The 17,113-nt window shown below is 30.5% G+C and overlaps 1 protein-coding gene across 1 annotated transcript; it reads right to left on the bottom strand.

The window, feature by feature from the left end:
- Window positions 1–8,768: 8,768 nt before the first annotated feature.
- LOC114371641 lies at window positions 8,769–9,891 on the bottom strand. The gene is made up of 3 exons (XM_028329013.1): window positions 9,556–9,891; window positions 8,969–9,486; window positions 8,769–8,867 (listed from the first exon to the last, which is right to left on the bottom strand). Exons 1-3 carry the CDS (start codon window positions 9,806–9,808, stop codon window positions 8,769–8,771), a joined length of 870 nt encoding a protein of 289 aa, XP_028184814.1. The 5' UTR covers window positions 9,809–9,891.
- Between the last annotated feature and the right edge of the window lie 7,222 nt (window positions 9,892–17,113).

The following is a 17,113-nucleotide window of genomic DNA, read 5'->3' as shown; positions in this document are numbered from 1 at the left end:
TATATATATATATATATATATATATATATATATAAATAAGATTGTAGGTTAAAGTATAAGTAACTTAATAAGAGTTTAGTTCTGAAATAATAATTTGTAAATATTTTGGTTTTGATTTTTGTTTTATCATGAGTGAGATTATGATTATGGATGTTTTTCAATTTATTGGATAAGATATTAATGGCAACATGTAATTGTTATCGACTTAAATTTTTTTTACATATAATAAAGATCAATCATAAATTATCTTATTAAATAAATTATTTTCACATGTAAAAATAATATAATCTTAGTGTTAAGTGCACCAATCCTTTTAGATTTTTTTGGTTTTGATTTGATACGTTAATTGTGAGTTTGAATATGAGCTCTGTTCCATATTTCGTTTGCATCTATAAAAAATTTTAAGGTATTGACGTGAATTAGTCCATGATTAGAAGGAGATGCATCATGCTAGACAGGGAGAGTGATCAATACATTCATACATGTTTTGTTTTGCGTCTCGAAACAAATCCCACATCTGGTCACGAGTTACAAATAAAAGATTCTGCGTGACGTGAAAATGTACAAAAACTAAAAGTTAAAAACGTGTCCAAACTCCAAACCCACTAGAAAAAAGCTAAAGCCAGAGGCACCTCCTTAACTTAGATATATAGATTTGTCAAGTGAGTGTATAAGCCAACATAGAGAATAAAAAAATGAAGACGTATGAAAAGAGCATGACCTCTGTATAGAAGACAAACTTATTATTGTTGGGGGACTATTTGAAATGGTGTTGGAGAGGCATTTATTGCTTGATTTTCACGTCCAATTTTTATTTTGATGCAAAAGTTAATACTAGTTATTTCACAAAATTCATCAAATTTTATCCAAACATGCTAGAGACATTCTTGATTAGCTCGCTCTTTTCAAGAGGTTTGTTTTTTCATACGAAAAGAAGGCGCACTAAAATAACGTGGAGACTGAAAAACAAAACCTATATTGCTGATCGCTAGGCATGGTGAGTCTTTGGTATTTTCTAAAAGCAATTCTATTAACAAGTAAAAATAAAGATAATCTCGTAAAAATGTCCTTATAACATAATTTGAACATAATTGCATTTTATAATGACCAAACCTGTTTTAGAATCAGTTCTTTTAACTATTTCTTTTGCACCGTTGACAAATCATTTTACAACGAAAAGCATGGTGACAAGGTCCTTTATCCTTGTCTCAACTTGGAAAAAAAAGGAAAAATATAAACAGGTCGAAAAGTTATGAATCTTATTACGCGCAAGGTTTTTAATTGTGATTACAAGGAGTTGTGTTATCCTTAAAAGCTTTAATATTACAAGAAATTACCGATAAATAAAGCCAACGTGATTCCGTTGCAATACAGTTGTAGAAACCTCAAATGTTGCGATCGCAATTGCAGTTAATGTAAAATGATGTGAAAATAGAGTTTTTATGGTTCTCCCTATAATTTAGGAGATTTTGATATTATTAATTTTTTAATTAATCAAATCACATACCATCTTTTCATTAATTATTATTTTTTAATTTATAAAATTATTCCTCGATTCTTATTTTTTAAAATTTTAAATTATAACTTTTTAAAATTAAAAATATGATTAAAGATAATTTTAGAAGTATAAAACTTAAAATCTTTTTAATTAATTTCAACACTTTTTTATAAAAAAATCTTTTAGGTTTAGGATTTTAATTTTTTATTTATTTTTTCTTAAGCATAAATTTTATAAAAAAATGTTCAAAGTAACTAAAAAGATTTTAGGATTCAGATTTGTAAAGTCATCTTTAATCATATTTTTCAATTTAAAATATTAAATTTTAAAACATAATAATTAACGACTAATTTGAAGAAAAATAATTAATAAAAAATAGCATGTAATTTAATTGATTAAAAAATTACTAGTATCAAAACTTCCAAATTATTGGTGGCTCTGATTTGCTTCGACATCAACAATGCTATTTGTCACGATTAATTCGTGAAAAATAACAGGAAATGAGTACATTGAGGTGCACCTGATTCATAATGTGCCGCTTTCACACTTTAAATTAAAAATAAGGTAAGATAAGAACAGAACAAACCATATTCATGCTGTTAAAATTGTGAGTTACTTTCAGCTTCTACAATTGCTGCAACATGCAAATTCAATGTAGGTTTGGATTAAGGTTTATAAACTTAAATTTGAGTTACATTTATGTTTGCAAAAACAACCCGGATCTTGCTTCATGAAACTGAATTATTATACAAAATTTTAACGTGTAAACGTATTTTTTTTAGAATAACCAAACATGTCCCGTAACTAAGTTTAGTTACCAAGCATCTAAACTGAAAACCAACAATAGCATCACACATTATTTTATACATTATTAGTGCAAAAGGGCCCTCACTCTGTCAGTCTGTCCGCAGCTTGCAAATTTCAAACATTCACATCATTACTTCTCACGGAGAGGAATTATCATATACAAATATAGCAAAATTTAAGATCTACCGCATTCTTTTCCAGTCATGGCATCGGATTCTATACTTAGTAATGGCCCTTGATTTTTTCTAATAATAACAAATATTTGTGTTACAGTAAAGTAATTATTTATGGATTTAGAATTACCATGAGGCGGTTGGGACCCCGTTGCACTTTTCTTATATATTAGTAGTACATGCATAAGAGGAAAAAAAATTATCTCTTTATTAAGCCAAATAATCCCTTCGTGAAATCTAATTACAAAGCTTTGATGAAAAATTCTTTTATGAACACAGTCGGTCGATCTAACTAGGGTGAAAATGAGTCAAGTCAAACCAAACTTTACTAGGCTTGAGTTCGGCTTGAGTTGAATACGTAAGGCTTGAGCATGACTCATTACCTGTCATAGACTTTTTTTTAAGGCTCGGCTCGACTTATATAAAAGCCTGACTTGGACCATGAGCCTATTTAAAAGTTTGCTTAAATACGTCTTTGATTAATTAATTATTTTAAAATCTAGTGAAATACTAACTAAAAAAAACTTATAAAATTTCATATAAGTAATGTACAAATCCAAAAATAATTGATAAACAAAATCATATTGAATTCAAGTCGTTAAAGCACAAAGTATATCAAAAGAAAATAAAAAGAGCATAATATTAAAAAATGTATGGATTAGAGATGATTTACACTAATATAGCCAAACAAAAATTATTATTAGTTAAATTAACAATTTTTAATCCAATTTTTGAATATATAAGTATATTAAATATTTTTTAAAAAATATATTACAATAATTTCATCTTAGTCTACTCAAGCCATATGTTATATACTATTGATCGAGGCCATACCCGAATCAAATAAACATTAAAAATGCAGTATCTAAGAAGTGATCATAGGTCGTCTCCCAACGAGCAATGATCAACCAAACGTTCATAATAGATAGTAATAATAGATAGTAATAAAACAGTAACGAATTGGGGGTTGTTTGTTTTTGTAAATTAAACAACAAACAAATTTGAATTAGAAAATAACAGAATTAAAACATGTTTCCCCTTAATTCACAAGCAAGTCTCTTATCTTAGGTTACGAGAATTTATCCTTAATCAGTTCAACCACTTAATCCAATCCTAAATTAAATTACTAAGCGAAAATTAAGATAAGGTTGTTATTATGTGATTAAACAACACATACACCAATTAATCATGAACGAAACTGATCATTAAGCATGAACGTAAATTAAGCGCAGAAACAATTAATCAAGCACTAAGCATGTATGGATTAATAGCAACAAATACAAAGTAATTGGTGAAGAGAAAAAACTGATCAGTATTCAATAGTAATAACAAAACCTCAAAGAGAACTGTGTTTGATCCTCAAGAGAAAACAATGTTGGAGACTTAACCTTCCATTAATCAGTAGAAACGAAACTGTAGATTGAAGCCGAAACAAAATTACAGAAAATGAATTTTATTTTATGTGAAAAGTGTGCATGAACAGTAATAAAAACTGGAATTCTAAAATCCTAGAATTATTCTCCTCTCCGAAAAAAAACTCCCTAAACTAAAACCTTGGTGTTGTTATATAGGTCATCAGTCCCAAAGCTCACTAATCTATTTTAAGTCCAAGATCATAAACGAAATAAAATAAAATCTGGACAAGATAAGATAAGATTGGATGAAATAAAATCGAGACGAAATAAAATCTAGATGGAATAAAATTGGGATAAAATAAAATCTAGATAGAATAAAATCTGAATAAGATAAGATTTGATAAAATAAAGTTATTATTATTATTATTATTATTATTATTATTATTGTTGTTGTTGTTGTTGTTGTTGTTGTTGTTGTTGTTGTTATTAATATTGTTAGTTAAACAAGCCGGCTTGTCAAGCTTAACAAGCTTTTTTTATAGTTTGAGCTTGACCTTTTTATCTAAAGAGGCTTCTTAAAAAGCTTGAGTTTGACCTTTATGGTAAACAAACCAAGTCGAGCCGAGCCTTACATAGACCGAGCCAAAGACCCTCGATAAGCTGCTCGACTCATTTCCACCCCTAGACGTAACCAATCAAAAGTTCAAGATGTATTGGAATAATAATAAAGTCATCACTGAAGTTTGTGCTATTATTTGAGTAATACACACCAAATTAATCAATTCAATTATAAGCATTAGTCAATTTAATCAAATTCAATAAAATTATTAAAAAATTATCTAAATTTTAAATATTCAAAATATATTAAATAAAATAATATTAAAAAATATATAAAATATTTTAGATAAATAAAAAAAAACTTCGTACCCCATTGCCCAGAGGCTCTTCGCTATGCGAAGGTATGGGGGAGGGATGTTGTACGCAGCCTTACCCTTGCATATGCAAATAGGCTGTTTCCGGATTCGAACCCATGACCAACAATAAATAATATTAAAAAAATATATAACATATTAAATAAAAGTGTATACAAATATATAGAAGATATTAAATAAAATTAATAACAAGTAAATATAAAAATATTTATTTAATAATTAATTAAATAAAATTATTTACAATTTTTTTAAAAATATTGAAATTAAAACAAAAAAGTACAAGTAAATAAAAAAAATCCTAAGACCAAAAACGTAAAAAAAAAAAAGAAAAAGAAGGTTACGACTTCAAAAAGTCATAAAATATATATAAAAAAATAAACTTATAACTTTAAAATCGTAAAGTAAAAAAAACATATACAACTTTAAAGTCATAAATAAAAAAAATTAAACTAAAGTTCATTTAAAAATAAAAGAAAAAGAATAATAATATATTTTCTAACTCAGAAATCGTAACATCGATTAACCTTATTTTATTTTTGATAATAATTTAAAATCGACCCTCATATAAAAAAACGTACAAAATTTGCTTCCATTTAATAAAAAAAAAACCCATTTTGGTCTTTGTTTTCGTAGATACTAAAATGATAATTTTTGTAATATCGTAGACTAAATTAACATGTGTTCATAATTTTAGAGAATAACTCTCTATTACTCATTGTTTCAATATTATTGTGGTTGTATCTGTAGAGCACTGTACCCATGCAAGAATTACTTACCCTTGAATAGTCTTCTATGTACTTTCATGTTTTCAGTTTTCGCTAGCTCGTTTAAGTGCGGCCGGCCCTCACAACATTTCCTCATTTGATGATCCCAACTAGCAAATCACTAACAAATCAGGTCTAGAAAACCTGAAGACGGAAAAATGACCAAATTTAAAAGAATGGAGAAGTCTCTTACCAGCTAGGACATGTTTAAGTAAACTTGTTTAGAAGCAGAAGAAAAAATAAAATGAAACATATCCAAACAAGATACCCGAACATATCCAAACAAATCCTTATAATTACCCTTGACATCTACAATTGGTAGTCGTCGAAATTTTGTTTCCAGTAATAACCTATAAGTAATATATTTTTTTGGTAGACAAAAAATATTATATATAATAATAAGAGTGTAACAGGTAATGTTAGGTACAAGAAATACCCTATATAACAGTTACAATGCCCACCAAAGTAAACTATAATGCAAAGTAAAATCTTCAATGGTTAGGCTTTATTTATGACATGAAGCCATAAATAGAATATAACCGCTGCAGTTCCTTCACGCACCTCAAAATCACCATTCCTCACTCACGGTCTATTCATATAAGCAATAATAGTGCCAACAATTCACCAATTATGTGTTGGAATTGTAGGGGATTTTTATAAAATACCAATAACTACCAGAAACACATTGTCATACCCTAATTTCGTCCGGGGATTATTATTTGATGATATGCAACCTTTGATTGGCCGCTTCGAGATACTTGGCACCCTTTGTTGCACAATATGTGAAGTCCCGAGACGTGCCGGAAATCAAAAAGAAGCAGGCTTACGCGATCCGTGAAATTCCGTAATGTGACGGAAATCAAAAGGAGGTGTTTTTGCGCAATCCGTGAGTTTCCGTAACTTCTTCGAAAGCTAAAAAAGAGTAAGTACATAATCCGTAAGGATTCGTAACCTTGCGGAAGGAAAATAAGTATCGTTACGAAATTCGTAAAGTTTCGTAACGTTACGGAAAAAAGAATTACCAAAAAAGTAAAGGGGGTGCATTTAGTAAAAGGGGCGGTACAAATAGCAATCAGGCCCACTTGGGCTTTCCAGTTTCTTCCTCCAGAAGGCAGTTGCTTCTGGAGGAAGCAACCTTGCTCGCCTGGGCGAGCTGGGTGGCAAGCTCCTCCCCTATTTTGCTATAAATAGGGGGAGGAGTGAAGAATAGAGTTCAGCCTTCTTGGCACTTCTTATTCTCTCGAAATTGCTGAGGAAAATTGTTTCCGTGAAGAAAATCCAAGCCGAGGCGCTTCCGTAACGTTTCCGTGAGTAATTACGCGAAGATTTTCAACCGTTTTTCGACATTCATCGTTCGTTCTTCGTTTTCTTCAGTCTTCAACTGGTAAGTATCTCAAACCGAGCTTTTCAATTCATTCTATGTACCCGTGGTGGTCCATATTTTGTTTCATGTACTTTTATTCTCGTTTTCATTCGCTTTCTATACCCCCTTTTGACGTGCTTCAGTCATTCATTTAAGTCGTTTCTCGCCTAATCTAAAAATAAAATAAATTTCCACCGATCATTTGAATTGTATCATCCGTTAATTTCTGTTAAAATGAATTCTGACCGTTCGGTCGTGCCGTAACCACGTTGGAAATAAAAAAAGAGGTAAAATAATAAATATAATAATCAAAGAGTGAATAGGCAATTTAGTCCCTGAGATTGTAACCACTTTGCATATTAGTCCCTGACTTAAATTTTAATTCATAATAGTCCCTAACTTTACATAAGTTTTGCAAAATAGTCCTTGTCGTTAAATTCTCAAGTGACGGCGTTAGTGAGGTGTATAGGTGGCAATTCAGTGCCACGTAGATTGTCCAACGTGGCACTGAGGTCTGCATCTATAAATTCTCTCTCACACGCAAGGTTGCTTCTTCTTCCCCAAAAAAATTAGGGTTTACGAAGCTGCTGGTTGCTTCTTCTTCTTCTTCTTCCCACGCTGAGTTGCTTCTTCTTCTTCTACTCTGAGGCTCAGTCGCTGCTGCTTGTTCACTTGATTTGTCCATGTCTGCAAGTGGCAGTTGTTGTGCATTTTCTGGTAGTTTCATTCGGCAATGCCACCATGGAAGACGTGCAGCTATTCGAATTGCAAGACCAAGGAGGAACCCAGGAAGGTTATTCTATACTTGTGCATTACCCCAAACAGACCCAAATAACTGTCAATTTTTTCAATGGGTTGAAGAAGAAAACCAACTTTCTAATTCGTCTTCTGTCTCAAGAGAAACAATGGTAGTGGCTGATTTGAGGCTACAAATTGAAGCTTTGCAGAAGAAAATGAGAAATTTAACAAACATTGTGTTGTTAGGTTTTTCATTTTTAATTGTAATGTTAGTTTTAGGGGGAATGTATTTTAGGTAAAATGTGTAATAGCAGCTTTTGATATTGTAATTGTTGTTTTGCTGAAGAATTTGTAGTAGGAAGTAGCTTTTGTAGTGTAATAGCAGCTTTTGTTGCTACTGTCAATTGTTGTTTTGCTGAAGAATTTGTAGTAGGAAATAGCTTTTGTAGTGTAATAGCAGCTTTTGTTGCTACTGTCAATTACCCATTTCAATTAAATATAATTTGTTGGTGAAATTTGTTGATGAAATTTGCAGTTTATTAAATATAATTTAATAAAAGAAAGAGAATTAGGTAATAAGAAGCAGCTCATAATGTATATTGGAATGGATTGTACTACTCCAACTCCAAATCCAACACAGTGTATATAATTTATAAAAGAAAGAGAAGAAATATGATATCATTTCGAAGGGACAACTTGAAATAAAAGAAAGAGAATTAGGTGATGGCACAAGAAAGAGAAGTTTATTAAATATAATTTGTTGTTATATAACTTTTTGAAGTTATTGAAGTAGCACTAAACTAGGTGGTCCTACTCCAACTCCAAATCCAACACAGTGTATAATTTATAAAAGAAAGAGAAGAAACATGACATTAAATCAATTTCACATAATATTTGACATCCCAAAGAATGGTAGTTAGAAGCAATTGTTCAGTAGGCCATAATGTTTACATCATTTCACATGTCAGTGAAGCTTTCAAAATATACAACTATACATCCTAATATCAAAATGCAACAAAAAATGCTTTTTCAGTTTTCTTCATCAGCAACCTTCAAACTCAGCAACCTTCAAAATGCAACAAAAAATGGGTCTTCAGAAACCTTCAGCTACGTTCAAAATGCAACAAAAAATGCTTCTTCAGTTTTCTGCATCATCTTTATCAGCAACCTTCCTTTGTTTGGCTCTTGTTATGGTTAGCTTATTCCTTGCTATTGGTGGAACAATAGTTGCAGGGACCTACATGCAAATGCCAAACATGAATAATTGTAATATATAAAAATGGAGTGCTGCAACAAATTAGGTTGAGATAAAACTACTTTGTTGTGACAAATATTTACCATCAACTCCATGTCACTATCTTGTGACAAATGAGGCTGAGATAAATTAATCTCCACCGGATCTTGTTGAACATGAGCAGCAGCTTCTTCAGCCTCATTCAAAGCTTGTTCATCTTGAGATAATAGGTGGTCATCCTCATTTGAAGTTGATGGTGCAACATATTTCTTTGGCCTAACAGGAACTCCAATATTTTTACAGCTTCTAATGTTATGATTGGTTTGGCCACACCTTCCACATGTAAACTCAGCCAATTTCCTCTTTAGCTTATGTCCTGTGACATTGTCCTCATCTACAGATCTCCTTCTATTTTTCTTTGGCCTTCCTCTTTGGACCCTTTTATGTGGTGGAACAGGGTGTGTATACTGTGTCTGGGCCCAATATTGTGGTCCTTGGACTGGTTCAATAAAATGCTGGTATGTCTTATTATAAGCTTCTATTGACAGCCACTCATGACACATGTCCTCAGGCTTCCCTCCTTTGTGAGTTATTGTTGCAATGGCATGTCGGCATGGCATCCCTACATCAAAGTTGTAAAATCAGCACACATGTAGGTTAAGAATGAAAAAAAAACTATAAAGAACACAACCTGTTAGTTGCCATACTCCACAAGTGCATGTCCATTCACCTAAATTGACCTCAACCTTATTCCCCCACATGTGGACCTCATATCTCAGGCCCATGTTATCACCACACCAAATGGGAGTCCATTGATTAGCAAAATGGAATTCTTTTTCTAGTCTTTTATACTGCACTAGACATAATGGTCCAGGTTTTCCAGAAAGTTTAACCTTGTGGGCAGCCATGGTTCTCATGATATAACTTCTAATTTCTTCAAGCATTGTGATAATAGGCTTGCATCTATACTGCAGAATTCTGGAATTGAATACCTCACAAGTGTTGTTGCATATATTGTACACCTTGGGTATTGTACTGAAGTGAGCTTTTGTCCGTGCTTGTTTGGGCCATTTATTCAAATACTCCCAAGCCTGGCAGTTGATTGTCTTCAAATGGGCCATATGGCCTTCAAACTCAGCAACAGTAGTGGATTTTGCACATTGCCACACAATTCCTTTAAGTTCCTTGCTTTTCCATTGCTTTGTAAAATTTTTCCAAAGATGCAAGACACAAAATCTATGAGGTGCACCAGGCATGACTTCCTGTAAAGCTGGAATAAGTCCCTGAAAAATTGCAGCAAAGTAGTAAATACTTCTGGACTAGTCCCTAACTTATGTCATTAACTTCAATTAAATACCTAACTTATGATAACAATTGCAAATCACACCATGCCATACCTTTTGCATGTCTGACATGAAATTCCACCCATTCTGTATGTAATCCCCAAGATCTTCATGCAACAAAGTTAAAAACCATTTCCAATTGTCTTTTGTTCTCAATGTCCACAACAACATAAGCAATAACATATATGTGGTTATTGCCATCAAGCCCAACAGCAGAGAGCAAGTTTCCTCCAAATGCACTCTTTAGGAAACATCCATCTAGACCTATGAATGGTCTACATCCAGCAACAAACCCCTTCTTACAGCCAGCAAGACAAATATATAGCCTCTGAAATTGTGGTGGACCTTCTGGACTTGGCACTGTGCTGATCTTAGCTGTTGATCCAGGATTGCTCCTCAACAATTCATGTGCATAATCAAATACTTTGGCATATTGTTTCCTCTCATTCCTTCCACTAATTGCTTTGCTTCTTTCATGGCTCTCCACATCTTTGTAACTTCAATGTGCACTCCAAACTCTTGCTTGAAATATTCCAAAGCTTCAACACATTTAAGGGTTGGCTGCAATCTGAGTTTGCCCTCAAGTTTACTGACCACCCACTGTCTATTTGCTTGTTTGTTGTTCACTTCTCTGCAGCAATTATGGTTATGCTTAAATGTCTTTATCTGAAAAGAGTTTCTAACTTCATTCTTTGCACAGTAGATTTCCCAATCACAAAATGCTTCTTGCATTTTGCTCTAGCCCTCTATTTATCATTCTTCTTCCACTTGAACTCCCTGCCCATCAATATGCTATACTCCCTCAAGGCAGATTTAAATTCATCTAGAGTACCAAACTCCATCCCTAATTCCAACTTCTGTTCACCAGCTCCACTACTTTGACTATATTGAGGATAAACTTCAACATCCTCATCTTCATCATCACTACTAATGGGGATATTAAGCTCCTCTGAATGATAACCATCTGTCTCAACTTCAGCTTCAACTTCATTCAACATACAAGAGAAATTTATAAACCACTCAGCATCTGTCTCATCACTGTCAACTTCCTTTTCCTCCTCACTATCAGCAACATCTCTCTCTTCACCATCAGCATCTCTCTCCTCACCAGCTTCAAGCATCCCTCTGCTCACTACCATCTCTTTGCTCACCAGCATCAGTATCCCTTTGCTCACTACCATCTCTTTGCTCACCAGCATCAATATCCCTCTGCTCACCACCATCCCTCTGCTTACCAGCATCCATCTGCTCACCAGCATCTCTCTGCTCTCCAGCACCAACATCTGCATCAATGGTGATAAAGTAAAAATTAATCATATTAATTAATTATGGTAACCATGTCGGACCAAGTACAGATGAATTAAAACTTACCTTCCTCATGGCAGCAACAGGTACATCATCTAAATCATCCTCATTCTCAACAGCTTTTCGAATTGGATCACATTCCAAGTACAACATTTGTGGGACTTCTTCTAAAATTGGATCTACTTCATGATGAAAATAAACATTTATCTCATTCTCATTTTCAAAAGCATCCCTAACTAAGTGTAATATATCTCCATCAGTTGTACAACTCCTTAACCCATGATTAAAATCTAAGTCCTTATCAATCAACCAAAAACATTCTCCTATATTACTATACTTCTTACAAGCTTCACCAGATCATATAAGATAAATGCATTCAGGCAATCTGCAGATATATCCTCCCAAACGTCAAATTCTCCGCCTATATATTCAACCTTTCCATCACTGGCACGTGGAGTGAATCTTCCTCCATGGTGCAATACTAAAGTTATATTGTCATTCATTCTACACAATCAGAAACCGCAAACATGGTCAGATATTAGGAAATAAAAAAACCTACCTCAAAAAGCGCGAAGACATTGACATTGTCAAAAACCGCGAAGATACAATCAAAAACCAAAAACATTGTCATCTATAAAAACAGAGCATCATAAACGAAAATAATAAACGATCATAAACCTCCCTACGAAGCGCGAAGACAATGCCACAGATGAAACCCCTCGAACATGTAAAACCCCAAATCAAACCACCAAAACAATGCAAACGAATTGAATGAAACCACCAACCTGACAAAAAGCGCGAACCCTCAATCACGAGAATGGGAGGGAAGAGCAACAGTGAAAGGGAAAATGGGTTTACTTCATTTTTGATTTCTTTTAAACCTAATTTTTCAATTCAGTCCTTGCCTTGCCACATAATATTGCTGACTTGGACTCAAACCTGCCACATTGGATGCTTACATTTGCCAAATAGACATTTGACTAACGGAGGAAATTAGATTTTAACAGCAGGGACTTAGTTGCATAACGGAGGTAAAGTTAGGGACTATTATGAATTAAAATTTAAGTCAGGGACTAATATGCAAAGTGGTTACAATCTCAAGGACTAAATTGCCTATTCACTCATATAAGTGAAGTAAAAAAATATTGTATTTATTATAAATATATAATATACTTAAATATATTTTATACTAGAAAATATTGAAATTAGTATATTAGCAATATTTTTCAATTAAGAAATTAATATTTACATTATTTGATTAAGATAAATAAGGCATGCTTATCATTAGTCTTTTAATTTGTGCTTTTTACAAAATAAATATTTAAAAATGATAATAAATACCCTTTATAGACTGAAAATATATGATAATGAAAATTTATAAAATTAGGTAATTCAAAATATAAGATATAAGTGTAACACGAGAATTATTCAATAAGTTTAAATATGACATAAGTAAAATTTATGCATTGATGAAGATCTAATTTGACTTTAGTACAACATGTGTATTGAGCAAGACCCAATAAGATGCAATGCGTAACATATGTATTCACTAAAATCCCAAATTTACTTTGATTTAAGGCTTAATTGCAAAATATGTCCCCCTATTTTACCTATAATTTCACCAAATTAGTCCTCCTATTTTTAATTCCCATTTGAGTTACTGATTTTAATTAGGGGTGGATAAACAGACTCGGGTTCATGAATCAGATAGCAAGGTCTGTGGTTTGCGCAAGCCACAAACCATTTTTTTTGTTTTATAAAATCCATGGCTATGCAAGATTTTGGGTTCGTCCAACATAATCCGCAAGCTGTGTGGGTTTGGACGACGGGATTCATGGGTTGACCTACAAGCCCACAACTACTAACCAAGGCCAACTCAAACTAAATTAATCCTAAAAGCCTAATCCAAAATTTCTTTTGATTTTGTTGAAAATTGATTTGGTTGTATTAAAATTTTTGTAATTGAGTATTTGTTAGAGATTTATTAAGATTTTTTTAAAATATATATATATAATTGAGTGTAATTGACTTTTTTTAAGAGAAAAAACTATATTTATTTTCAAATTTAAGTATTTCTTTAAAAACTAGGTCGCGAGGCGGGTGCGGACTAATATAAATAACCACTTGATTACATAAAGTAAATATAAATAAAAAATAATGTTCTAATAAATAATAAAAGTAACTTAATCTTAATATATGCAAAAATTACTATTCACATAAATTAGAATAGGTATATTTATATAAGTTTTTATTTTATATATTATATTTATCTTTTAAAATAATGTTTCTAATTTAGTGACAATATTTTTATTTATAATAAGAAATTCATGTTATTTATTTATTATAGATAAAAAAAATACTGTCAATATATTACATAAATAAATATTCTAAAAATATAAAATATTTCATTTTATTGAGTACATATATTATTATATAATTTAATTCTCTTAAAAATAACCACTTGTTACATAAAGTTAAATATAATAAAAATACTATTATAATAAATAACAAAATTAACTTAATCTTAATATATGTAAAAAGTACTATTCACATAAATTAGAATAGGTATACTTATATAAGTTTTTATTTTATATATTATATTTATCTTTTAAAATAATATTTCTAATTTAGTGACAATATTTTTTTATCTATACTAAGAAATTCATGTTATTTAATGTATTATAGATAAAAATATTATAAATAAATTACATAAATAAATGTTTTAAAAATAAAAATATTTCATTTTATTCGAGTACATTTATTTTTATATAATTTAATTATTTTAAAAAATAACCGCTTGGTTACATAAAGTTAAATATAAATAAAAAAATACTATTCTAATAAATAATAAAAATAACTTAATCTTAATATATGTAAAAAATATTATTCACATAAATTAGAATAGGTATATTTATATAAGTTTATTTATTTTATATATTATATTTATCTTTTAAAATAATGTTTCTGATTTAGTGGCAATATTTTTTTACCTATATTAATAAATTTATGTTATTTATTGTAACATAGATAAAAATACTGTCAATAAATTACACAAATCAATATTTTAAAAATAGAAAATTTTCTCATTTTATTTAAGTACATTTATTTGCAATATAATTTAATTCTTTTAAAAAATAACCACTTGATTACATAAAGTTAAATATAAATAAAAAATGTTGTTCTAATAAATAATAAAAGTAACTTAATCTTAATATATGTAAAAAATATTATTCACATAAATTAGAATCGGTATATTTATATAAAAATTTTATTTTATATATTGTATTTATCTTTTAAAACTATGTTTCTAATTAGTGACAGTATTTTTATCTATATTTAGAAATTCATATTTTTTTATTATAACATAAATAGAAATACTGTCAATAAACTACATAAATAAATATTTTAAAAATAGAAAAATTTTCTCATTTTATTTAAGTACATTTATTTACTATATAATTTAATTCTTTAAAAAATTAACCACTTGATTAAATAAAGTTAAATATAAATAAAAAATACTATTTTAATAAATAATAAAAATATCTTAATCTTAATATATGTAAAAAATAATATTCACATATATTAGAATATGTATATTTATATAAGTTTTTTTATTTTATATATTATATTTATCTTTCAAAATAATGTTTCTAATTTAGTGATAATATTTTTTATTTATATTAAGAAATTCATGTTATTTATTATAATATAGATAAAAATACTGTCAACAAATTACATAAATAAATATTTGAAAAATAGAAAATATTTGATGAAGAAAGGGAAAATGAAGCGCCAATGAAAGAGAAATATTTGACAACCATGAATCAGATCCAACGCCTTCTATCAGGGTTCAGCCCCAAAGCCAACCCTATTTCTCTTTCTTCCCTGTTTGGTTCTAGCGAGCACAATGAGGAGAGGAGCTAAGAGAAAGACGAAGCAGGGTCAAGAAGCCATACACGATGCACCGAAGATAACAAGCCCAAAGCTCAGCCTCGAGCTAAAAGAGCCAAGACCTCCAAGCCTCAATCCGAACCTAAGTACTTCAAGACAAGCGCAACTTGGTTAGTTTAATTAACACTTCACCATCGTTGTTCAGTTTTTATTTCAATTCGAACCTAAAAAGAAAAAGGACATAAAAATGATGAAAAGAAAAAAAAATAAAAGAAAGAAAAGAAAGAAAAAGGAAGGAAGAAAGAACACTAGAAGAAAAAGAAATAAAAAAGAAGCTAAATGTGAAAAAAATAATTTAAATATAATAATAATAATAATAATAATAATAATAATAATAAAGAGAAAAGAAAAAAAAGAGATAAAAGAGAAAAGAAAAAAAACAGAGAAAACAAAAGAAAAGAAAAAGAAAATGACGTCAAAAATGATGAAAAGAAAAAATAAAAGAAAGAAAAAGGAAAGAAAACGTGAAAAAGAAAAAGAAAAAACAAAACAAAGAAAATGCAAAAAACGTGAAAAGTAACCTGTAGTGCTTTTGAAAGAAAGAGAGTAAAGGTATAGTGCTTTTTGAAACAAAGACAAGAAAGAGTAAAGGTTATGGTGATACAGTACTTTTAGAAAGAAAGAAAAGAATGAGAATAAAGGTTATCGGTTCTTGCTCTTCCTAGGGTTTCATCTTTTAAATTTCATCTACATTGCAGTGCACGCTATACCTTCGTCTCTTCTGGTTTGGAGCTCTTACACAGTAAGTTATTTCATCTTTTTGTTTTTTTTGCTTATTCTGTTTTGGGTTTTGAGTTCCCTGTTTTTTCCAACACTTTTGCTCCGATTTGGATATAATTAGAACAATTTTTGCTAACTGAAATATTGCTGCTGTATGTTGAAATATATTTTTTTTATGGAATTTCTCTGCTCTGAGTTTTGCATTGCAAGACCTAGGTTGTGGAACTTCAATTTTTTTTTTTGCTGGTTGTGTGTTTTGAGTGCTTTGTAGTAGGGATAAGTGATGAAGAACCCCTCAAATTGCCTCTATGAAACCATCTTTTAGAATTAGTCCTCTTTATCTCAGACAAACTCATGTTTGTGGTAGATGAAGTGCCAAGAACAGTCTTGTCCGTGATGATTGACACATTTCAGGCACTCAAAACACTTCACATGTTTTAGGGCATGTCTAGTTCTGTGTTTGACTGTGCAGTGTGCTAGTTTGGCATGCTGGAAGCACAAAGAAAGAATAAAAAAAATGAAAGGTAGAATTAATGGTATTGTAGGGTTAACACTTCCCGTGTTTTAGAACAGTATGATGTGGCTTTCTCTAAGAAAAAAAATTCATTTATGAACCCCAGTTCAAGTTGCTTGAACACTAGACCAATGCAGGACTACAAATAAAATTAGGATTATATAAATATAAATACATGTTAGAAAAAATTAGGATAATTGGCTAACAAAAAGAATAAATAGAAAGGTTTATCGATGGATAACATCAAGTATTATGATTTTCAATGAAAGTTTTATTGGCAATGGTCTTAAGGGTAATATAATTAACAAAATTACTTGATGTTCAGAAATAATATCCTGACATAAGTGTGCATAAATCAATGTCTAGAGTGGGGAAAAGATTAAAAATGCTAACATTTCCTTAATGTTTAGGAATAA

This window comes from Glycine soja, chromosome 10 (genome assembly GCF_004193775.1).
Source record: "Glycine soja cultivar W05 chromosome 10, ASM419377v2, whole genome shotgun sequence".
Taxonomy (NCBI): domain Eukaryota; kingdom Viridiplantae; phylum Streptophyta; class Magnoliopsida; order Fabales; family Fabaceae; genus Glycine; species Glycine soja.
Note: the sequence above shows the minus strand (reverse complement) of the source record. Positions and strands in the feature narration are given on the sequence as shown.